This window comes from Marmota flaviventris, chromosome 5, assembly GCF_047511675.1.
Source record: "Marmota flaviventris isolate mMarFla1 chromosome 5, mMarFla1.hap1, whole genome shotgun sequence".
NCBI classification, from domain to species: Eukaryota; Metazoa; Chordata; class Mammalia; order Rodentia; family Sciuridae; genus Marmota; species Marmota flaviventris.
This window is the reverse complement of record NC_092502.1, coordinates 36,509,399-36,535,594: the sequence shown is the minus strand read 5'-3', so window position 1 is coordinate 36,535,594 and position 26,196 is coordinate 36,509,399. Positions and strand designations below refer to the sequence as shown.

General features: G+C 36.0%; 1 protein-coding gene across 2 annotated transcripts in view; it reads right to left on the bottom strand.

Annotated features, from left to right (window-relative positions):
- The window catches only part of Rnf130 (ring finger protein 130), a 96,417-nt gene that overhangs the window by 58,971 nt on the left and 11,250 nt on the right, over positions 1-26,196 (bottom strand). For both annotated transcript variants that reach the window (XM_027953358.2, XM_071612143.1), the window contains exon 2: positions 1,580-1,774. In XM_027953358.2, the coding sequence (XP_027809159.2) occupies positions 1,580-1,774 (195 nt within the window). The remainder of the gene's footprint in view (positions 1-1,579; positions 1,775-26,196) is intronic.

The following is a 26,196-nucleotide window of genomic DNA, read 5'->3' as shown; positions in this document are numbered from 1 at the left end:
CTTCCCTATAGGGCAATGGTGAAAAGCAAATGCACACCTACAATGAGACATAAGCAGAAAAACTACTGTCTTGAATCTAGTGTTTCCACACAGAGATCCAGCCCCACTTGACTGCTCCTTTACTTCCTTCTGGTTTACCTAAAGAATCAGTTATGGGGGCTCAGTGGTAGAGCACTTGCCTAGCATGCGTGAGGTACTGGGTTTGATCCCCAGCATCACATTAAAAAAACTAAATAAATAAAATAAAGGTACTGTTTCCATCTACAACTTAAAAAAAAAGAACTAGTTATAGGACTCTAGTGATCTGTGGGGAATTCAAACACACACATTTTATTTTATTCTTTATGCTTTCTGATTTTAGTTTTTCTATAATAAGTATCTACTTTTGCAATGAGAAAAAAACATATTAGAGTTCTAAAAGAATTAATTTCAAATCAATAAATCACAGAACAATGAATTAAATCCATCTATATTATTCTATCAAGATATGCACAAAAGAAGCCAGCTACACTGGTGCATGCCTGCTACTAGGGAAGCTGAGGCAGGAGGTTCATAAGTTTAAGACTAGCCTTGACAACTTAGTGAGATTTTATCTCAAAATAGAAAATAAAAAAGGCTGGGGATGTAGGTCAGTGGCAGAGTGCCCGTGAATTCAATTCTCAGTACCAAAAAGAGAAGGAAAGACGAAAAAAAAAGATGCACAAAGTATCAATGACTCTCAATTAAGATGAGCAACTCTCTGCAAGAACACTGTCTAAAATAGGTTATGTGAAAATCAATTATAAGATGAAAAGTTAATTCCTTCAATAAGACATTATATTCTAAAATTTTTATGAATGTAAAACTAAACTTTGGCTTTCAATTTAAAGAGACAGGCTGGTGAAATTGAATGAACACAGCAAACTTGGGTCTGAGCTCTCTTCTGATGGCCCTAATTGCTTCAATCTTCTAATCTGTAAAATGGGGAAAACCCTATATCATACTTGGTTACCGTGACTATCTAAGATACATGGTTATAGGGACTATCTAAGAAACCTATTTAAAAAGCTCACAGCAACAGTGCTGGCATATTATATAGTAAGTGCTCAATAAATTGCTACCATGAAAACAGTTACATAGAAAATATTCTAAGTGCTTCCATAGAAATGGATGACATATTGTTACTACTATAATTATATTAATCACTAAGTCAACATTTATCTTGATGAGATAAAAAGAATGCTTCTCATATAGATAATTCTTAAGAATCCATGATATAACCTAGGTGAATGATTCCAAATCAAATATATTATCTTTCAAAGTTATCAAGCAAAAAGTACTAAGGATTCAATCATAGTCACTTATTTAAATAAGTTCAAGTTTTACAATTGCTACTATCATTATTTAAGAAAAAAATAAAGGAAACTTTATTTTTGAACTAAAGGAAAAAGACATGCATCTCCACAAATAAATGGCAATGCTGAAAGTAAATATAACCAGAGAATTTTGTTCAAAATTATATGATTTCACTAGAGGTACAATGTAGCAAGGAATAATTTCTAAAAGAAAAACAAATCTAGAATCCCCCTTTTTTGTTTACCTGGATGAGTCATGGTGACTGGCTCCTCTTTGGATTTATTATTGTAGATGACTACAGCAACTGCATTGTGGAAAGCAGCCCGTGATATTTTCTCTTTAAATGTGCAATTTCCCCTTTGTAGCAAGGCAATCCACTGCTTGATATTAGGAGGAACAAAGAACCTTGTTTGAGGATCACAGCCCAGATGATCAGCAACTAGGCAAAAGGAAAAAAATACACATACACATTAAAGATAAACTGTTCAACTGTTCTTTGAATAGGATATATATCTACAGTACTTCAGGCAGTTCTCTTCCAGCAGAGCTATTACTATATCCACGAAAGACAATGCAATGAATCTGAATCGATGTCTGAAGTGGGAGAGAGATTTTCCATTTAAAATGTTACCTGTACTGCAAATAAAAACAATGGGAACTTCTTAACATTACAGATTAACAAAACCAAAAAAGACTGGCAATATCTAGGGTTGACTGGAAAGGAAGAAGAAAGGGAAAACACAAAAGAAAACCCCAGAAACCCAGTTGACACTCGAAACCTGACTTTCTGTCCATTAACTTGCACTTACTAGTTTCTCCAAACACACCACCATCACTACCACTACCACCACCACTGGGAGGAAACAGGAGAGTAATTGTGTTTGGGGTAAATGGAATAGCCAAAGTCATCTTCCATTTAATTATAAAGCAGTCTCGTTGAAATCCAAACATGTCTGAACATACTTCTTAATAAATGTCAAAGCAAATTAGGGAAGTTCAGTTTGGGCCTATATTGAGAAATTTAAGTAACTAAAATGACATGCAAGTAGAATAAATATACTCCTCCTCTAATTTGTATTTATTGGTAAAAATTACTCCACAAGTTCACATTAAATAACATATACTGTATCCACCTATCTAACAGGACATACAAACAACAAGACCATTCCTTGGGGTTCTCATTACAAGGTCATATGCCTAGATTTTTGAAGCCGTTTGTTTCAACTATCCCGAAGTGCATTAGTTTGTCAGACAAAACTCTTCGATTTTTTATTTCACACATATGGCCATTATAGCTCTAGTGAACTCTGCAAATCTTATAAAGATGCCCATGACTGCTCTTCCCATCTCCCATCCTCATATTTAGAACAGGTTAAAATTAAAACGAAGGGCAGTTCAGAAGGAGAAAAAAGCCACCAAAGGTAAGGCTGTAGAAAGCCAAGTGATATGTAGTGACAGAGACCTATGCTTCCTGGAATCAGTCACTGCCAATCCTGTGTGTACTGAGGAGGAAGGGAGGAAGAGCGGAAACACAGCATACTGACACAAAAGGTGAAAATCAGAAGCAAACAAATTATTAAAAATATCAAGCATCAATTAATAATAAAGTATAATTATAGTACATAAAAAAATGACACCAGTGGGGAAATGTTTACTTCCCATACAACTGAAAGCACACCGCTTGGCAAAACAAACTAAGTGTTTAAAGTACTTATCTGTAAAATGTAGACATGTCACTAACTCTAGAGAAAAATCACATCCATCATTTCCACTTAAACATCTTTCCCCAAATTTTCTTATAATTATCATGAATAGGGACAGCACTGAGAGCACATCTACTACCAAAAGTCTCTGAATTCACAGTAAATGGGAGATGAACATTTTCAAAATTTGTGGTGATTGATACTGTCACAACGCCTGCACTCCAGAACATTAACCCTTTCTTATTCAAATTAAACGGGGGAATGCTAGGGATACAGCTGAGTGGTAGAGCACTTGCCTAGTATGTGCAAAGACCCCAGCACTGGGGGTGGGGGTGGGTGGAAAGACAGTCATTACATTTCGAATTCAAAATTATAAAACAGATTGTTTACTTCTACCAATTATCTATCTCACAAATAATTATGCTGTTTTAAAATACAAGCATTTAGGTCATGTGTTATGGCAACCCTGCGGTCCTGAAAATGCCCAATACTGTATCCAAATACAGAACAATCAAAGAACTAATTTAAAATATTACTTTTGTTATTTTTCAAAACATACATACTGCTGAATAAACAGCAGAAAATGTAAAATAAGGAATATCTAAAGAGGTCTGTATGCTTGTCTTCTGTGAAACTCATTTGCTTTTCTGTGACTTATTCTTCCTCTCTGTGGTTTCACATACATTTATAAAGTCACCACTTTAAGAGGAAAGTACATACTTAAGGAATCAGCAACACTTGATCCAAATTCTAGATCAACTAGCTCAACAACTGTGATAGATTACCTAAATTCTCTGATCTTTAATTTTTACTCATAAAGACTGAGATATCCATTTTTTTTTCTTTATTTTGGGGAGGGGACCAGGGATTAAACCCAGGGGTGCTTAATACCTGAACCACATCCCCAGCCTTTTTTATTTTTTTGAAACAGAGTCTCACTAAGTTGTTTAGGGCCTTGCTAAGTTGCTGAGACTGGCCTTGAACTTGCAATCCTCGTGCCTCAGCCTCCTAAACTGCTTGGATTACAGATGTATGCTACTGTGCCTAAGACTGAGATACTCTTATCTCACAGAGTTGTGCATTCCTTTAGTCTTGAGTGCTTTAAAAAGAAAAAGAGAAATCCCATTGGGTGTGATGGCAAGCCTATAATCCCAACTACTCAGGAGGCTGAGGCAGGAGGGTTACAAATTCAGGGCCAGCATGGGCAACTTAGCTATTTATCTCAGAACAAAATATTTTTAAAGGGTTGGGGGTGTAGTTTAGTGGTACAGTACTCATCTAGCATGTAGGTTGGTCTGGTTCAATCCCCAGTACCATAAAAAAATAAAATAAAATACATAAATAAATAATAAAAGTAAATTCCCTTTCTTTTTTGTCACTGTCCATCCTGTGTTGGCTTCATGATCCAGTCTGGTGCCTTGGGGATTTTCTACACCAATGTATGTGAAATTTCCCCACAACTCCCTAGCAGCTTTGCATCTCATATCCCTCTGCCCCTAACAGGTACTGCCTCCAAGTCTCCTCTTCCCCTTTCCTTCTGATGGTATCACAGTCCATTGAGAAGAATAGCAGGCCAGTAATCCTCCTACTGTTTATTTGCTGACCACCTCCAGATTCTCAAACTGAAGACACAGCAAGAGGTACAACCACCAAGCAAAATACATCAAATTTACTGAAGAGAACTTTAAAATGTCCTAAATCCCCACCCACTAAGAACAGATTATATGAAAAACTGTACAATCAAAACAAATTCCACAACAAACTCTATGAGCAAATGAATGTTCCCATTCCCCCAAATTCATCAAAATCATCATCCAGAAAAGGTTCTGAAAACATTTCTTTTTAAAAAAATATTTATTTATTTTTTACTTTTTATTCATTCATTTATTATTTATTTATTTTTGGATTATTTTTTAATTCTTAATACACCATTATATAATAATGTATCATATCTCTGATTATATATAAGGTATATTGACACCAAATTCACATCTTCATACATGTATTTTATAAAATGATGAGGGTCTCCTTTCACCATCCATGCTATTCCCCTTCTTCCTCACATTCCCTCCCACCCCTATTCCCTATCTAGAGGTAATCTTCCTCCCTTGATCTCCCTCCCAACTCCATTTTGAGTCACACCCGCCCTTATATCAGAGAAGACATTCGGCATTTTTTTGGGGGGAGATTGGCTAACTTCACTTAGCATAATCTTCTCTAATGCCATCCATTTCCCTGCAAATGCCATGATCTTATTCTTTTTTAGTGCAGAGTAATATTCCATTGTGTATAAATGTCACATTTTTTTATATCCATTCATTCACTGAAGGACATCTAGGTTGGCTCCAGTTTAGCTATTGTAAGTTGTAACTATAAACATTGATGTGGCTGTGTCCCTATAGTATGCTGTTTTTAGTTTTGACCCAGTTATTCCTCTTCTCAGACTATACCCAAAGGACCTGAAAACATTTTTAATAGAAAAAATATAACAGGCAATAAGAAGCAAGAATAAACTATGCAAGCTCTTATTCCAGGAACTAATTATTATTCAGGAGAAGAAAATGAGGAGTTGTTATAACCATGTGATACTATACTACACTCATCTAATTATTCCTTCCTGTAATTAAAAACTAATATGAACAATGAAATATTAACAGCTCTAAAACAAGAGCCAAGAATATTGGTCACTGTGATTAGTGACATTACTTCAAAGTTTAATATCAGTTTATACTTGAGGAAATTAAGTGAAGATATTAAAACTTAAAAGATATATGCAATTATGAACCATTAAAATTTGTCAGCAGCAATTCTGCTCAAATCAGACTCATTTTCCATTTTCTTTATAGTTCATAAGGGGATGTTACCTCTAACTTCTTTATAGTAGTTACAGGGCTGAGAAATGAAAATTTGGTGATACAAGATACCATATAACTAAAAATATTTTTATTTTTATTAAAAGATATTTTTATTTATGGCCTTTCCTGTTGAAACCAAAATTAATAAGACTTTTATTTACTTGATAGGAACCAAACAATTATGGGCTCTTCAACTTAATGAATATTTTAACTTAGCAACATACTAAGTATCGAAGAGAAACATAATGGAACAAACACCTTGGATTTAAATCTTAGAGAATCCTAAAATTATGGGGGTGGCATGACTAGCACAGAAATAGCAACAAGACGGTAGAAAGTGCAAACAAGAAGAGTGTTTAGTATGTTCTCTTATGATTATACTACAGTTGTAACTCTACATCATGTATAACTAGAAGAATAAGAAGTTATAATCCACTTATGTATGATATGTCAATATGCATTCTACTGTCAACTAATTAGAAAAACAACAAAAAGGGGCTTAGAAATCTAGGAAATGAAGTTTATGGCATACCGGTAAAGGTTTAGTGGGAGTTGGAACTAAATGGAACCCTCGAAAATTACTCAGAAAGAATACCAGGCACTGAAATTACTAGTATAAAAACACAGAACAAAGATTAAGCCCTTGAACTCTTGTGAATATCAAATAGGATCATATGCAGAAGCTGCAACACTATACAAATTTACAGTGATCAAGATCTGAGAAAAAAGACCTCATCTGTAATGGAAAAAGGAGAAGAATATTCTGAAAAGAGAAAAATTTAAAAGGTTTTACATATGTATGAATGAATAAACAAAGTCTCTTTGTCTGAAACTCAGATTTAATAAAACCTCATCACTTAGAAACGCAAATATCCCACAGAAGCAGTAGTCATATGTGGGTTAATGGTTTCCTTCTTAGTCCTGAAAATCATCAATATGCTCCAGGCTGTAAATCTCTCAAGGGGGTAGGGTGAGGTAGGGGGCATGATGGCACAGAAGCAAAAACCTAGGAAAGCATTTTAATGCAATGATAGTCAAAACAGGTTGTCATCTTTACTTTAGGCACATCGTATAGCTGCCCAAATGTGCCTTTTACTCACAGAGCCAATATGGTTTGTCAGTCAGTCCTACTGTTTCTTTGCTGACCACTTTCAGAGATTCAGGATTCCACTTAAATGTCTTCTCCAGCATGCTTTCCTGTCTCCTGAGACTAACTTGGGTACTTTTTCAAGTTGCCATGGCACCCTGAGATTGCATCCGTCTTGGCATTTATCGTGCTGTTTATCTCTGAATCTTTCCTTCTAGAATGTGAGATACAGCATCTCTTCCAGTATGTCTGGCACATAGTGGATATTTAACATACTTGAAGGCACAAAGGGAGGAGTGACTAAAGGAAATTAAGCAAAAACTGACATTAAAAAAAAGATCTCGTGTCAAAGATCTCTGTTTCATGTGGTAATGTTATATTGGTTGTTCTAACAAGTTTAAAAATAAAAATAAGACTAAATAGTTTCTCCAGATTTAGGTGTTTCCATCATCAGATATATTCTGGCTATTTGCTTTCCTATTTTTGAAATAAATTATAATCTCATTAATCTTTAGATTTCCTGCTTCCACCTTGTCTTTCCTCATTTTCCTTTAACTTGATTCTAATTTTAAGATTCAAAGAAAAAATACAACTTGTTTTTGTTTCAATTTTTAAAAATTCTTTTTTAATACTTTAATTTTCATTTTTGTTTTTTATTTTTATGTGGTGCTGAGGATCGAACCCAGTGCCTCACATGTGCGAGGCAGGTGCTCTACCTCTGAGCTATAGCCCCAGCCCTCCAATTTTAATTTTAATGTTTAGTGGCTAGACTTGTGTCTAGCTTTCAACTTTTAATTCATCTTTATAGATATACCTTATTCTTTCATTACTTCTATACTTTTACTTAAATATAACATCTTTTTTAAAATTACTTATCTTCATTGGGTGATTAGTTTTGTTGAAAATATTTTATTCTTCCTTTTCTCAATCTTCTGTGAATTTAAGTATCTCCGTTTTTCATTTTTTTTTTTTTTATTTCTTAGTTGTCAATGGACCTTTATTTTATTTACTTACAGGCGGTGCTGAGAATTGAACCCAGTGTCTCACACATGCCAAGCAAGTGTTCTACCACTGAGCCACTACTCCAGCCCCTCAGTTTTTTTTTTTTTTTTAAGTGTCTCAATTTTCTCCTAACATTATACCTGCAGTCCTATGTCACTTAATGGGGATATGTTTTGAGAACTGTGTTGGCAGGGATATCCTCACAATACGAACATCATAGCATATAATTAGAGAACTAAAAAGGCTACAACATCAATAGGTGATATGATATTATAAGACTGCTGTTATTATATGCAGTACATCATTGAAATGTCATCATGTAGAAAAATCTTCTAATTTTTTTCATCCCCTTCCTCTTCCTTCTCCCCTCATTCTATTTGTTACATTTTTCTTTTCTGGTAGGATTTTTTAAAAATCATAATGGATGGCAAAAAACAATCTAGAGAGCCTATTCCTTCTTAATTTCTCAACAGCCTTATATTAATAATCAATCCTGCTTTCTTTTTCCTGTTTTAAACTTATAGATCTTTCCCATCTAAAAAATAAAGAAGACAATAAGTAATTCAGAAAGATGCTCTTTTATTGCCATTCTTTCCAAAAGCTGTCAGTATCTGCTATTCCCATCCCCTCACTATGTACCTATTTCTCCTCACATTTCAATTTTAATCTTTCTTCATCGAACCACTTACTAAAACTGTTCTGGCTCAAAATAGTTTCCACTTTGGTGATTCCCACTCTTTTGTCCTCCAAACTGACTTCTCAGCAACATCTGTCCCAACTGTGCACTCTCCTCTCTCAGACTGCAGGTATCACATCTTCATCCTTCACAGCCCTTCTTTGCTATAGTTGTCTTTACCACCTCTTCTTTTTCCACTGGACCCTTAAATGGGGATCTTCCTGAGTACTCAGACTTTTCTGATGTAGGCCTAGGAGTCTCCAGGGAAGTAACTCTCATTAAACCAAAGGAACCTTTTTTGTCTTCTTTGTCTTACCAAAACAATCATGTTTTAACTAATACCTTATGTCAAGCAGCCCTTTTTTGAGAAATTATTTTTCATTCTTTTATTTATATGAATCTACAGTATTCAGAATATAAAACATGGGAAATTGTACACAAGAAAAGGGATCCATTCCCTTCTTTTCCAAACAAAAACTCTAATCTTGCCCCTGATAAATTAAAAAAATAAAATCAATTAAAAAAAAAAAAGGAATTCTCTAATATTTCCACTGAATTCCAGGGAAGGAGGCATGGAAGGAAGTCTCTGTAGGCAGAATTGTGGCAAATCATTCTATGTCTAAATTATCCATGTCTTGGTTATTCTGCCTGACTTCTAGGTAGGGTCGTGGAATCAAAATGAAGTTTGAAGTAGACTTTGAGCTGCCTACCAGCAACTGCTTACTTTAAAAAAGAAAATCAAACCAGAAACCTTATTTAATTCAGAGAGCACTAGATCACTTGCATGCTGCCTTATGTGACATCTATTTAAGCTTTATATATGCTTTACCTGACATCTATTTGAGTACCAGATCCAGGTGAGGAGGAGAGGTAGATGACCTAAGATGAGCACAGAGAAATGAAAAACTTACCTTTTCTGTTTCCCATTGGATATGAATAAGAAAACATGAGATTCAAATTGTGGTGGGTAATCATCCCATGACAAAGAGGGCAACAACCTCACGATGAAACTGAAGCTACCAATGGCAAATAGAGAGTGAAAGGAACCACATCCCTGACAACACTGCTGACGGTGCTAAATCTTTAAACCTGGAATACTCTTCCCTGCCTTTGAATGCATTGATCAAAATTTCTTTATTCCTTCTTTTCCTCATCTATATATTCAAAATTCTATTTTCAGTAAGCTACCTTTAAAATGTTAATGAGTATCCCTAATAAAAGATCTACATTTAACCAGTATCACTATTCTCCTCTTGAATAAATGACTTCAAAGAAAATCTTTACTAGTTTTGTAGGTTGACCTAACAAAGTACAAAACTTGATGGTTTAAAAAACAGAAATTTATTCTCAATTCTGAGGGACAAAAGTCCAAAATCAAAATGTTAGCAGGTCCAACTCTCCCTTTGTGTATAAATATAGATTTATTACAAGGAAGTGGTTTGCACAATTATGAAGATGGACAAGTCCCAAGATCTGCAGGGTGGGTGAGCAAGCTGGAGATTCTGGAAGAGCTGGTATTTCAGACTTAAAAAAGGAAAAAGTCTTATGTCCAAGTTTGAAGGAAGGCAGGCAAGAGGAATTCTCTTTCTATGGGGGAAGGTCAACCTTTCTGTTCTACTCATGCCTACAACAGAATCAGGAGCCTCACTTTCCAGAGGACAATGTACTTTACTTAGTCTACCAATTCAAATGTTAGTCTCATCCAGAAATACTCTCAAAGAAATGTTCTGAATAATGTTTGACCAAATATGTTGGCACCAGGGCCCAGATAAGTTGACACACAAAATAAACCATCACCATCCTCATATCTCACCTTTTCCTTCTGTGTTCAGTCTCCTCCTTCTTATTCTATATCCTTTAGAAATCCTTTCAATGAGGGTTTGTTAGAGTAAATTTACATTTGAAAACACCTTTCTTTAGTTCTCATTCTATATTTTTTGGAAGAGGGTACTGGGGATTGAACCACCCAGCCCCATTTAGTATTTTATTTAGAGAGAGGGTCTCACTGAGTTGCTTAGCACCTCACTTTTGCTGAGGCTGGCTTTGAACTCCAATCCTCCTGTGTCAGCCTCCTGAACTGCTGGGATTACAGGCGTGTGCCACCTCGCCTAGCTAATCCTCATTCTTACATGACAGGTTAAGTAAAAGTGTATAGATTACTAATTTTCCTTCAGCATTTCAAGGCTTTTATTCCTCTATCCCCCAGATTCAAAAACGAGAATGATAGTTTGATTATGTAGGCTCTCAAATTTTACTCAATCCACTTTTTTTTAACCTTTATTTTATTTACTTATTTATATTCGGTGCTGAGAATTGAACCCAGTGCCTCATACGTGCTAGGCAAGCACTCTACCTCTGAACTACAACTCCAGCCCCTCTATCCACTTTTTATTTTTCAGTATAGTATTTAATTTTTTTTTAATTTGTTGATGGACTTTTATTTTATTTATTTACATGTGGTGCTGAGACTCAAACCCAGTGCCTCACAGATGCTAGGCAAGCACTTTACCACTGAGCTACAACCCCAACCCCTTCAGTATAGTATTTCAAAAAATAAAATGTGTTTCTTATTTTTCTCCTAAGGTAACTGACAATTCTTACTTCTTTGGTCACATTATAAATATACAAAATTTTATATAAATTATTACCCTTTTGTACATAATGGTTAAAAAGAAGGCAACAATATATTCAATACACCTAGAGTGCTGGATACATCAATCAACATTGCAAGACAAGTCATTCATAGCTGAACTGTCAGCAAGTTTAATTGTCAATAGCTATCCATTATCGTTTGTCTTCTTTACTTAGTTACTGTAAATCTCAAATGGATTTTGATTATTTTTCACATCCTTAGAACTCAAATATATCTGTTGGATGTTCTCCATGACATAATAAAAAGCACCATAAGAGTAATTTTAAATGACGGCTGATACAAATCACTTCACATGAAAAATCACATTCAGAAATAATTTCTATCCCAACTGATACAACAAATACTTCATGCAAGAAAGATGCTATAAATTGAAATAAGTGAAAATTATAGATGAGTGCTCATAAAATTTGGTAACACAATACAAAATACAGTTAATTATTTACTACATATCACTCCCCATTCTACAAAAGGACTTCACTATTCAGTACAACTTTTTGAGGCTCTCTTTGTTTTAATACTATTCATCATGATTTCCTCCCACTCTCTGATTATTCTTTCTCATTTTCCTCTGCTAGTTCCTTACCTAGAGGTGTTTACCAAGGTTCAGTGGAGGCCTTCTTTTCTCAGTGGGCAAATATCCACTCTCATGACTTCAATTATCACCTGCATAATATGATAATATCTAAAGCTAAATCTCCCTCACTTGAGCCTTAGTATTTAATATTCAACTTCTGGCTGGATATTTCTCCATAAATACTGAGTACCTCAAACTTAATATCTTCCTCTCAAATAGGACCTTCTTCCTTTTTAAATTCCTGGCTAACAACATCATCATCTACTTAAACACACAAGGATGAAATCCCTTTTATAAAACAAAGAAGTGGCCTATGATGAAGAAGACCCAGCTGAGTCAGTATAGTATTCGAGTTTTTTGGTTGCCACCAAGCAAAGCAAAGCTACTAAATGTAACTCAACACTGACACAAATAGGGATGGAAGGATACCAGCAAGAATCCAGAGCAAGCTAGACAGGATGGCATATCTGTAGTTCAAGCAACTTAGGATGCTGAGAGAAGAGGATCAGTAGAGACCAGAAGTTCCAAGCCAGCTTTGGGCAACACAGAGATACCATTTCATGTTAAAAAAAAAAAAAAATCTAGAGCAATATCTGAAGGCATTATTATTAATTTAAGCATTTCTTGTAGTACTAGCATTTCCAGTACTAATGACACTAACCTAATTACAGTATTGAAAAAGATTAGGCTACCTGGACCATAATTTAAAGCACAATGATGGAAAATGTAGTTCACACTAATAAGGAAGAAGATAACTTGTCTAGAGGTTGAATGACCAATGAGCAAAACTGCTAAAAAAGGATGTAGGTAAGAGGACTCAGGGTAAAAAAAAAATAATGAAAATCAGTCTCTATGAAGGACAAAAGGGTGGGATGAGATGGGGGGCTGGAAGAGATTATTCACATGAGAAAAATGAAAACTGATTTAGTCTTCATAATTTGAGATATCCATATACCAATAAATATAAGCACTAAGAAAAAACATAAAAGTTTACTTTAAATATACAAAAATAGCCAAAAGACTCATGGAGACGGGTTTTAACACTGGTCAATAATGATGGAAAGGATAATTTACCTCTGAAACTACTATTCAGAGAGGAAAAAAGGAGAAGATATTTTATGTCAAAGTAATATGTCTTTCAAGGAAATCCAAGTAAATAGATGCATTCAAGAACATGTATGATATACAAATAAGGGAACTAAGACTTTGATGGGACAATATATCAAGGTCAACTAGCCAAACTGAGTAATAATATGAAAGTTCTTAACAGGTCCCCAAAACTAACAAACAAGAGAAAATACTAAGATGGATTCCAAATCTATAGGACTGAAGAAATCTCATCCATCTAAATGCAGGAAAAATAACAAGTTCCTCATTTGTTTTATCATTCATTTCATCTCCCACAGGATAACAGTCAGGGATACCCAGGTGAACTGCTAATCAGAACATAATGTAGACCTAGAATGAAAAGTGTCTTGAGACTTGGAAAAAAAAGCAACTTTTTATTTAGTCTATAAAATCCAGGACAAAGAAAGCAGGGTGATTACAAATTATCTTGATGAGAAAGAAAATGAGATACTGCATGAAGAAACAAGAAAGAAATCACAACATAAATTAAACTTCAAAGAGGTTAGGCAGAGAAAGCAAAAAAGTACTCACAAAAGCCAAAAAGGCATTTACATTGATAGTATCACTCTAAGAGGGTTCAAGGAGGTCTCTCTGGAGGCAGAGGAGCCCACTACTTGTATCTTCCAGGCTCTTGACAGGTTGCAAAAGAGAATGTAAGTATGCATCAGGTTTTATCAAAGAGGAAGAGCTTTATTAGAAAGTGAAAGGTGAAGATACACATTAGTGAGCTATCTCCAGTATTATAGTGCTTTTTTACTCTTCTTTTGAGAAGACAAAAAATTATTATTATTATTTTTATTTATTTTTTTGGTGGTTCTAGGGATTGAATTTAGGGCCTCACACACAGTAGGCAAGTGTTCTATCACTGAGCTATATCCCAAGAATCTGGGCTCTTCTTTTTTTTTTTTGGTACCAGGGACAGAACCCAAGGGTGCTTAATCACTGAGCCATGTCCCCAACCCTTTTTAATATTTTATTTAGAGAAAGGGTCTTCCTAAATGCTAAGGCTGGCTTTGAACTCATGATCCTCCCGCCTAAGCCTCCCAAGCCTCTGGGATTACAGGCATGTACCATCATGACCGGCCACGGGGCTCTTCTTTTAAAGGAAATTTTGTGAGCGGTGGGCAACAGAATGACATCAGCCTGAACTCAATCCTTTGATCATGGATCACAAGACATTTATGGTGGTCTGTTCTTCTTCCAAGATCTTCAGGTTGACACACTCTCTTCTATCAAGACATTTAGAATGTACTTATAGGTTTCTTAAAATGCATCTCCCTTTGCTTTATCTAATCTGAAAATACATTGGATAGGCTATAGTATATTTAAGTTTTAATCAAAATGAGATAAATTTTCATAGAGAGAATTTATGTAACTCTAAGATTTGTAGACTTTTCAGAAATCTGGGGATAACAGGCATGGAGAAGAAACAAGGTCTGGGAAGTAAGACTGATCACAGGTCTTTTAGATTTACAGTTACAGTCTTTTTCCTTACCTTTTTTGTCTCATTTCTACTTATCTTTTTTCCTCCTATCCTACTCAATAGTACAGATTTATATAGTTTTTTTTTTTAATCAAACAGCTCAGAAGAGTTGAAGGTTGTTATAATGACAGAAATAAGCAAAAAGGCTTCTCGCCTCCTTCCAAAAAGTTCTTTCTTTCTTTTCCAATATATTCTGAGCAAGAATGAAAAAGAAACAATTTACTGTTCAGGGCTAGTTAAATAACGGATAAAACATTTCTCAAAACTTCTTTGTTTTTCTTTATCAAAGAGAACAACCTGAGAACTGAAATGATTATATCAAGGCTAAAGGACAATGAAAATGGGTAGAGAGACTGTAAAAAAACAGAAATGGCATAGGCTTCTATAATGTACCTCTTTCTTGGTAAAACTGTGATTTATGTCTTCTGTCTTCATGCTGTTTTCTTTAAGTAATCTCTCATTTTCCTTCCTATTAAGATGACTGACATTATGTAGCTTTCTTTGCCCTGAGATTTGCAAACTTAGAATGACATAGTTGCTTTCTTAAAACTCCTAGTTACTTTGTTTTATATCATTAAATGCAAAGAATTTGTTCCAATCCTCAGCATACCATCCTTCTCAGAGATGTTAAATACAGATGAACATGTAACTTTTGGGAAAATACACATTTCTGGGGGCTTCTTCACTATCCCAGTCTTCTTATCTACTCATCCCAGAACCCTTGGTTGAAAAGACTTCTTTTCCCGGATGAAATGCCTTGGCACCTTTGTCAAAAATCAACTGACTATAAAACTAAGGATTTATTTTTAGGTATCAATTCTCTCTTTGATATGTCTATGACATCATCACATGTCTTGTAGGAAGTTCTGAAATCAGGAATGTGCATTATCTAATTTTCTTTTTTAATGATTGGTATTTTCATACAGTTGTTTGAATATGTCGGTCAATTTGGAGAGTACTGCTATCTTAACAAAGTCTTTGGATTTATGAACATGGAAAGTCTCTCCATTTATCTAAATATTCTTAATTTTTTTCTTTTTTGGGGGTGGTATATACTGGATATTGAACCCAGAGGCACTCTACCACTGAGCTATACCCCCAGCTCTTTTTAAAAATTTGCCCTTTTCTAAACTTTTTACTTTTGAGACACAGTCTCACTAAGTTTCACAGACTGGCCTTGAACTTGTAACTGGGATTAGAGGCGTGCAGCTCCACATATGTATCTTTAATTTCATATAAAAATGTTTTGTAGTTTATAGTGTCAATACTACTTAAAATGGTGTTTTTAAAAAAATTTATTTTCTAATTCATTTTGACCTATGGATGTACAATCAATGTTTTGGTTTTGGTGTACTGATCTTTTACTTAATTTTTTTAAAAAAATCACTATGCTGGTTATGAGCATTAAGAAATTAACTTTACTGGTATTTAATTATGTATTAACACTAGGTGCTTCTCAGATGGTTGGTGTCCATTTATAAATGAAGAGTGGAATCCCACAAACATAAAGGGGATGGCAGTGACTCCTTCACTCATGTTTGTTTCAGTATACTGCAAAATGGCATATACTCTATTTTTAACTAAAATGCCCCTCACTAAATTGACAAATGCCTTTTAAAAATCCCTGAAAAATAAAAGCAAAAAGAAACTGGCAGAAGTGACACTACTTCTATTCCTGTGTATGTTCTCCTTATCTACCATAAGTCAAATTTGGAAAAGAAAGCCAAAAAGCTAGAAATTAACATGAAGACTATTAGAAACATAGATTTTTTTTCAGCTGTTATTATCAACCTATATATGGGGCCTTAAGACATTAACTTACACACAAACAAAATCAGTGTGTGTATATAACATTTGTAAGATTGATGCATATATTGGGATATATGTTCATGCATAGCAGAAAAAGGTTGTGTCCTATTACTATAAAGAATGGGTTAGAAGGAACCATGTAGTCTAAATTAAGAGACCAAATATAACTGCAATAGATGTGGAGAGAACTGGACACATTTTAGAGATACTTCAGAGTCTGAATCAACAGGTCCTGATTATTAATTAGAGATGGGATGAGGGTCTAAAGAGGGAGATGCCTGAGTTTCCAGCAAAACACACCAGATACAGGAGGTGCTGTTAATTGAAATAGCAAATACTGGAGGAGGAACAATTTTTGGAGGAAAGATTAACTGTCTTGAAAGAAGGCTGAAAAGGAGAAAACTTTCCACTTCTCAGCATTGCTAGACTGCAAAACATGATAATCCTGACATGCTTAGTACTTTAAAGTGAAGGAGGTCTCTGACCTCCTCTCCTCCTCCAGTCTACTGTCCATCATTTTCTCTTCTCCAAGGCAGTCCTAGGAACTAAGCCTCTCTCCCCCAAGGCAAGCCATAAAAAAAAGTTCACTCTCTCCCTTCACCCTTGAAGAACCTCATTCGAAGAGGGTTCCTACCCGGGAGGAAGGAATTCTGACCAGAGAGTCCAAAAACATCTGAATAGACAGGGCTTGCTGGATTTCCCCCCTCAGTATTTATACACAGCTGTCCAGCGTTCCTGAACTTAAGTGTAAAAACAAAATGTTTTCCCTGGTCTTTGAGCTTTAATTTCTGAAGCTTCCCACATCATATAAAACTTTTATTAATATTATGGTTTAGATATAAGGTGTTCCCAAAAAGCTCATGTGAAGACCATACAAGAAAGTTTAAAGGTAAAATGATTGGGTTATGAAAGCCTTAACCCAATCAGTTCATTAATCCACTTGAATGGATTAACTGAGTGATGACTTTAGGCAGGCAGGGAGTGGCTGAGAGAGTTGTGTCGTTGGGGGTGTGCCTTTGAAATATGTTTTTTGTCCCTGGTGAGCAGAGCATAGTCTCTCTCCCTGTGCTTCCTGACTGTCATGTCCCCAGTTTTCCTCAGCCATGCCCTTCTGCCCAGAGTAATGGAGTTTGCTGTTCCAAACAGACCTCTGAAACTGTGAGCCAAATAAACTTTTCCTCCTCTAAAATTGTTCTTGTCATGTCTTTTGGTCATGGTGGCCAAAAAAAAAAAAAGACTAACAATTATTTAAATTTGTTGGGTTTTTCTCGTTAACCAGTCTTTTGTTATAGGAGTATTGGCCATAAATGTTGACCTCATATGAAGGATGAGGAAAGATATCATACTTTTCTGTTTCTATAGCATATATCCAATAAAATGTGTATATGTGTACTAAAAGACATGTACAACATTTAAGATGGTACTTTTTCGGTGGGTGGGGGGTGGTTGCTGGGGATTGAACACAAGGATTCATGCATGCTAAACACATGCTCTACCACTGACCTACATCCCTAGCCCCTGAGTGCATTATTTATAACCACCAAAAGCAGGCAACAGACATGTCCATCAACAATAGAATGGAGAAACTATGATATATTCATAGTGTGGATCACTAACCTATTGCTACATGTAATAACATGAATTTATCTAATATAAAACTAGTCATAAATATAAAAATGTATAACATGATTCCCATGTAAATTGCAATATAATAGGAAATATATTTGATCTTCATCCATAGTTCTAGTACAGCTCCTAAAACCCCTGTAATTTCCTAAGTAACAGAAATTAGATGAGCATCTTGTTCTTCATAAAAAGTCCCTTTCAACCATATACCACAATTTGTGCTAATCAGATGATTCTTAGAGGTTCGGGGCTGGTTACCAGAAGAACTAACCATGTGATCAAAAGGTTGGAACTGTTGGGTGTGGTGGCACACAGCTTAATACCAGAGGATCAAAGCCAGCCTCAGCAATTTAGCAAGGTCCTAAAGCAACTCAGTGAGACCCTGTCTCTAAATAAAATATAAAAAAGCGCCAGGGATGTGGCTTAGTGTTTGACTGTCCCTAGGTTAAATCCTTGGTTTAAAAAAAAAAGGGGGGGGGGTTGGAATTTCAGTTGACTCCACTAACCCACCAACTTCTGGGGAGGGAAAGGTGCTGGCAGATGAGTTAATGACCAATGGCCAAAGATTTAATCAAACATGCCTTTTTAATGGAGCCCCCACTGAAAGCCTAAACAACAGGGTTCAGAGAACTTCAGGTTGTTTAACACATCAACATGGCAGGAGATTGTGAACCCAATCCAACTCCACAGGAACACAAGCTTCTGAGCTAAGGATCCTTTCAGATCTCACTCTATATATCTTTTATCTGGCTATCTACTTGTACCTATTATCCTTTATAATAAACAGTAATAATGAGTAAAGTTCATTCCTGAGTTTTATGAGCCACTGGAGAAAATTATGTAATATAAGGAGGTCACTGTGGGAAACTCCCAAATTGTAGCCAAGACAGATAATCATGAGAGTATCTTAGGACCTACTACTTGCAATTTACATCTGAAGTGGGAAGATTTTATGGGATTAAGCCCTTAACCTATGGGATCTGTGTTGACTCCAGGCAGTCAAAAGTCAATTAAATTGGGCCATCCAGTTAGTGTTAGAGAAGAACTGGAGAACAGCTTGGTGTGAAAACCCACACATTTGGGTCAAAAGTGCTGTAAATAAAGATAATTTTCTTTTATAAATAAAGTTGAAAAACAGGCATAATCTCTGGTATTCAAAGTTAGCACAATTTTTACTTTGGGATAAGAATGAAGGAGTAGAGACTGGAAGGAAAGACAGGGAACTATGGAGCTGGCAATTCCCTATTTCTAGTTTAGGTTTATGATCACATCAGTATATTCACTCTGGTAATTCATCAAGGTTTAGACTTGTTGTATATTATAGCTAGTAAAAATATTAACTAATTAAAAAAAACTTTTAATACTCTGACACTTGCTACAATATGAATGAACCAAATATTCTGACACATACTACAACATGAATGAACCTGAGGACATTATGCTAAGTGAGATAAACAAGTCAAAAAAGGACAAATATTGTACAATCCCAGAGTAGTCAAATTTACAGAAAATAGAGGTTTGGAGCTATAGCTTAGCAGTGGAGCACATGCCTAGCATGAAAGGCCCTGGGTTTGATCTACCCGTGAACCAGAAGAAGGAAGGAAGATAGGAAGAAAGGAAGGAAGGGAAGAATAAAGGGAGGGAGGGAAGGAAAAGGAAGGAAGGAAGACAGTTAACAGGGTTGGGGAGAGAAAGAAGTGTAGACATGCTGTTTAACAGGTACCTAGTTTCAGTTTACAAGATAAAAAAGCTTCTGGAAATCAGTAACATAACAGTGGGAATGTACTTAGTACTACTGAACTGTACAGTTGAAAATGGTAAAATATGCATGTGTTTTATCACAATTAATGATATTTTGAGGTGTTGGGAATTGAACCTGGGACCTTATACCATTCTACCACTGAATTATATCCCAAGCCCCCAAGTTAAAATATTTTAAAGCAAAAACCTTCGGTAGTCTTCCATTTCTCTTAGTAAAAAGTCCAAAATCCTAACACAGTCTAGACCTTTTCAATTCTACATCTTTCTCCTCTTGTACTCTACCTTTCCCCCCTTAATTTCTAAACTCTTTTCAGTTCCTCACACATATCAAGTATTTTTGTATCTTTTGGTGTTCATGTGTTTCCTCAGTCTGAAGTGTTCTTCCTTTCTCTTCTCGTCTTAATTTAATTAATATCTGCATAGGCTTTATCCTCAGCTTCAACATCAATTCTTTAGAAATTCTTGGCCAAACATAGTGGATAGAAGCAGTGCTGTTCACTGGTTGGTTCTCCCATTTATCAGCACCATTATTGTGCTTTCTCAGCACCATAATTCTTTTGCCAAGGACTATTGTTAACTACTCTTGTTATTATGTTTTATGCTTACCCCACATTACATGGGTGCTGAATTATCTTACTTCCCCCACCAGACAGCACATAGGCATAGTAAGAGCTTAGTAATTATTTGACAAATGAATACTTGAAGACACTATCACATTTGAATTTAGGATTTCTTTTTTATTTATGTGTGTGTATGTGTGTGTGTATGAATGACAGTAGGATGTATTCTTACATATGTGGGGTGCAACCCATTAGAATTTTGATCCCCTAGGGCTGGGGATGTGGCTCAAGTGGTAGCGCGCTCGCCTGGCATGTGTGCGGCCCAGGTTCGATCCTCAGCACCACATACAAACAAAAGATGTTGTGTCCGCTGAAAACTAAAAAATAAATATTAAAAAATTCTTTCTCATTGGCAGCCATTATGAAGTCATACAACAACAAGTGCTGGCGAGGATGTGTGGAAAAGGGTACACTTGTACATTGCTGGTGGGACTGCAAATTGGTGCGGCCAATTTGGAAAGCAGTATGGAGATTCCTGGGAAAGCTGGGAATGGAACCACCATTTGACCCAGCTATTGCCCTTCTCGGACTATTCCCTGAAGACCTTAAAAGAGTGTACTATAGAGATACTGCTACATCGATGTTCATAGCAGGACAATTCACAATAGCTAGACTGTGGAACCAACTTAGATGCCCTTCAATAGATGAATGGATTAAAAAAATGTGGCATTTATACACAATGGAGTATTACTCAGCACTAAAAAATGACAAAATCATGGAATTTGCAGGGAAATGGATGGCATTAGAGCAGATTATGCTAACTGAAGCTAGCCAATCCCTAAAAAACAAATGCCAAATGTCTTCTTTGATATAAGGAGAGCAACTAAAAACAGAGCAGGGAGGAAGAGCATGAGAAAAAGATTAACATTAAACAGGGACGAGAGGTGGGAGGGAAAGGGAGAGAGAAGGGAAATTGCATGGAAATGGAAGGAGACCCTCACTGTTATACAAAATTACATATAAGAGGATGTGAGGGGAAAGGGGAAAAAAAATCAAGGGAGAGAAATGAATTACAGTAGATGGGGTAGAGAGAGAAGATGGGAGGGGAGGGGAGGGGGGATAGTAGAGGATAGGAAAGATAGCAGAATACAACAGTCACTAGTATGGCAATATGTAAAAACATGGATGTGTAACCGATGTGATTCTGCAATCTGTATATGGGGTAAAAATGGGAGTTCATAACCCACTTGAATCAAATATATGAAATAAGATATGTCAAGAGCTTTGTAATGTTTTGAACAACCAATAAAAAATAAAATAAAAAAAATTCTCTCTCTCTCAAAAAAAAAAAAAGAATTTTGATCCCATACTTGTGGTTCAACATGATGTGGAGTTACACTGGTCGTGTATTCACACATGAACATAGAAAAGTTATGTCCTGGGTCGGGGCTGTGGCTCAGTGGTAGGGCACTTGCCTGGCATGCGTAAGGCACTGGGTTTGATTCCTGGCACCACATACAATAAACAAATAAATAAAGGTTAAAAAAAAAAAAAGCTATGTCCAATTCTTCTACTGTGTTTCCTATTCTCATCCCCTCTCCCTTCCCTTCATTCCCCTTTGTCTAATCCAATGAACTTCTAAGTTTCTCCTCCTCCTCTCTTGTTATGGGTTAGCATCCACATAGCAGAGTAAATTTATGATTTCTGATTTAGATGAATTAGTCTGGTGACAACATGCAAATCACTGACAGTGACTCTTGAGAAACCACAGAAACTAAGCTGTATAAATACCACTCCAATATTTACAAAACAATAAAGGTGAATTATGCCAATCATGAACCAGTTAGGATACTGGTTCCTCAATAAAATTTCAGAAATGGTTATTAAAGAAATGATTTGTAGACATTACGAAGAACAAGCTATAATCACAGAGTGCTAGGCAAGGTTCGCCATATGTAGGAGCCACATCTTCTCCAAAGATGTCCACGTCCTAGCCCCAGGACCTGTAAATATTAATGGTTAAATTGAGGTTGCAGATGAAAGTAAGTTTGATAGCTGACCTTATGATGTAGAGAAGACCCTGGTCTTACATATGGGTGGGTCTTTTAAATGCTTAAGAGAAAGAGAGTCGGTCAGAGATTTAAAGATGAGGAAAGGGTCCATGTGACAAGGAATGCATGGCAGTCTCTACAAGCTGTAAAAGGCAAGTAAACAGATTCTCCCTTAGAAAACCTCTAGAAGTAATGCATATCTTGCCACCACCTCAATTTCACCTTGAGACCCATTTCAAACTTCTGACCTCCAGAACTTTAAGTAAATCTTTGTCTTTTTAAGCCATCTAGTTTGCGCTCATGTTATAGTGGCAATAGGAAACTAATACATTATGGCTAAGCCATGAATAATTCATTTCTTTTCCTTCCTTGCCATAGTCTAGTCAATTAGAAATAGAGTGAATAACATACCTTTATGGTTTTTCCACCAAAGCATTTGATTATGCCTTTTAAGATTCGTAAGACAAAAAAAAAAAAAAAACATGCTAAATGCCAACTCAATAAAGTAAATTAGGAAATTCTGCGAAATGCCCTCCACCCAAGAGTACTGATTTATGCCAACCATCCTAGGTTTTCAGCAACACATTATAAGCGTTTGTTTCACTCACACTCTTCAGTGCTTTTATCAATAACTTATAACAGAGATTCTTAACTTTGGGTCTGTGGACCATTTGGAGCTTTAAGAGAGAACTGAAACTCCTAAACCTTATGACAAGTTTTATGTATATCTATATAAACATATGTTTTTCCTCGAGAAAAATCCACCAATTTCATTGAAATCCTAAAGGGGATCCATGACATTCACTAGTGATACTAGACTATTAGAAAGAGTAAAGACCAGGTGATAATTCATGCTTCAAACTATCTCTTAACGGGCTGAATGAACAGGCTGAATCCAGCAAAAATAAAATTGCACGGCTTTGGAACAGATTCTATGGAAAAAGGCTCTCAAGTAAGCTCAGTATGAGTCAGTGATCAGGATTACCAAAATAACTCGTATGACTTTAGGCAGTTGTCCAGGAAGATGCAAAGAGTTCTGTTCTCTTCTGTACTGGCAAAACCAAACCTTGAATAAGCTGTTCAATTCTGAGCTTTCCTTTTTATTATATTTTATTTGATTCCTGTGGCTGTCGTAACAAATAATAACCAGCTTGCTGGTTTAACCTATTATGCCCCACCATCCTACTTACAGGATACCTATAAAAATTATACATTTTTATTATTTATTTTATTTAGGTACTGGGGATCAAACCCAAGCGTGCTTTATCATTGAGCTATGTCTGCAATCCTTTTTATTTTATTTTGAGACAGGTTCTTGCTAAATTGCACAGGCTGGCCTCAAACTTGTGATCCTACTGCCTTAGCCTCCTGAGTCACTGGTGGCCAGCCACTGTGCCTGGCTAAAACTGTAAAATTTTATAGGATACCTACAAAAACCCTCACTTTAAGTTTTTATAGGTATCTTATACATAAGATGATGGTACATAACAGGTTAAAGTAATAGAAATTTATTGTCTCACAGTTCTAGAAGCCAGGAGTTTTAGATCAAGGTGTTGGTAAGAATGATTCCTTCTCTGAGGGAGAAACCATGTCAAGTCTCTCTCTCCTGGTTTCTGATGGTTGTTGACAATCCTTAGCTCTGCCTGACCTTGTGGCAGAAATCAATCTATGTCTACCTCCTTCTTCCTATGGTCATCTTTTTTGTGTGTCTCTCTATAGTCACTTATTATGAGGATACTCACTAGTCACTGGATTTAGGGCTCATTCTAAACTAGTATGTCACCATCTTAATCCTTAACTAGTGACATCTGCAAACAACCTATTTCCAATTAAGGTCGCATTCTGAAGTTCTACGTGGATATCCATTTTTGTGAAACACAATTCAACCTATTTCTTGGTCCATTCTGGCTGCTATATTAATATGCCTTCGATGAAGTAATTTTATAATCAGCACAAATTTATTGCTCTCAGTTCTAGAAGATGGGCTACCCAAGACCAAAGCATCAGCAGACTTGGTATATGGTGCAGGCTGGCTCTGCTTCCATGATGACGCTTCCTATATGTTCTCACATGGTAGAAAAGGGCAAATACTCTCTTCAGCCTATTTTATCTCCTTTATAAGGGTACTAATCCCACTCATGAGGGTTCTATCCTCATTACCTAATCACCTCCTAAGGTCCCACTTTTTTTATTCTTATTTTATTTTTTTTGGTGGTGGTGGTACTGGGGATTGAACCTGGGGCTTTGCACATGTTAGACAAGTGTTCTACCACTGACTTATATCTTAAAAAAATTTTTTTAAAAGACAAAGAGTTTGCTGAGTTTCCCAGCTGGACTTGAACTTATGATCCTCCTGCCTCAGCCTCCCAAGTATCTGGGATTACAGATATGCACTATCACACCTAGCCCTGCTTCTTGATGTTATCACACTGGGGATTAAGTTTCAACATACTAACTTTGGGGGAACACCAACAGTCAGATCACAGCAATTCACAATACCCTTTGAGTAGAATATTAATAAACAAATGCATTCTGAAGCTTTAAGATAGCACATTCCTAAGAATGGTCAAAAGAAATAGGGATATGAAGCCTAAAGGTTAAAAAGACTTAAGTCAGACAAAGAAATTAACAATTGTCTCCAAATAAGTGAATCAATTTTTCTTTTTGGATTTCTAACATTCAAATTTTCCAGAGATGAATGTGGCACATTTCTGTCACTGCATTTGTTCAAACTTAGTTGTACAATTATCTGTTAGTAATGATGAAACCTTAGATGGGAGGGTAGATTTGTTGATCACTGATGGCCATTAAGTTCTAAGAGCTTATAATTCCTCTTCTGTGTCTCCATCTGTTCTGTGAAATGGCACTTACACAGAACCAAGAACTTTCACTAATATAGTAAACACTGAGGGCAAGGGGATAGAGGTGAATAGAATGCCAGTTAGAAGGTATACATTATAAAGAAAACATAGAAGCCCTAGAAACTGAAAGGATATCAGAATGGTTTTAGCAGACAAACAAGGGTTAGATGAATGAATGGCATGAGGCAGAAGGGGAAGGCTGGAGTTAAACCAAAGAGTAAGACCTCTATTCCACAGCAGAAGTCTAGATTTCCATTCTAAGGGTGATGAGAAACCAATGAAGGGGTTTAAACAAGGAATGACATGACTGAGTGAACCTTCAAGAGTATTCTTACTACTGGAGGGAGAAGAAATTGAAGGAAGTTAAGAAACAGAAAAACCAAGAAAAATAAAATAAGAGATAATAGTTACCTGGACTAAGATGGCAGCTATGAAAATGGCAAGCAAAAGATAGATGTGATACATTCTGAAGGTAAGTTTTGAATAGATCAGATGTAGAGAGTGAGGAAAAGAAACAAGAATAACTTCTAAATGTTTTAAAACAAGAGTAAACAGTGATGTTATTTACTGAGATAGAGAAAACTGGAAAGCAGTGGTAGTAGATTGGGGGTGAAAAAAATAATCAAAGCTCCCTCGGGGATGGTCAATTTAGAGATGTCCTTGAGATATTTAAGATAAGTTACCAAGTAGGCAGTTCAATATATGAATCTAGAACTCAGGAGACTGGTGTGGGCTAAAAGTGCAGATATGGGAAGAGGTGACAAGATGCATGCTGAGGGGAAAAAAGTCTCAGAGAGGTGTCTTATTTCTTTATAAGAAAGTATATTTGGACTACTGCCATTATTAAGTGTCCATTTGGTTTGCTTAGAATTTATTATCTCCAACCTCAGTCAGCTGGATTCTAAGATTTTCCCCAGCAACATTTAGTTGCTTGGCTATAGGAAACATGGAGAAGATTAAAGTACATGGTTTATCCATGATGGAGGGGTTGCCAAATGTGATATAGGACAGAGGAAAAAAAGAGGCGATTAA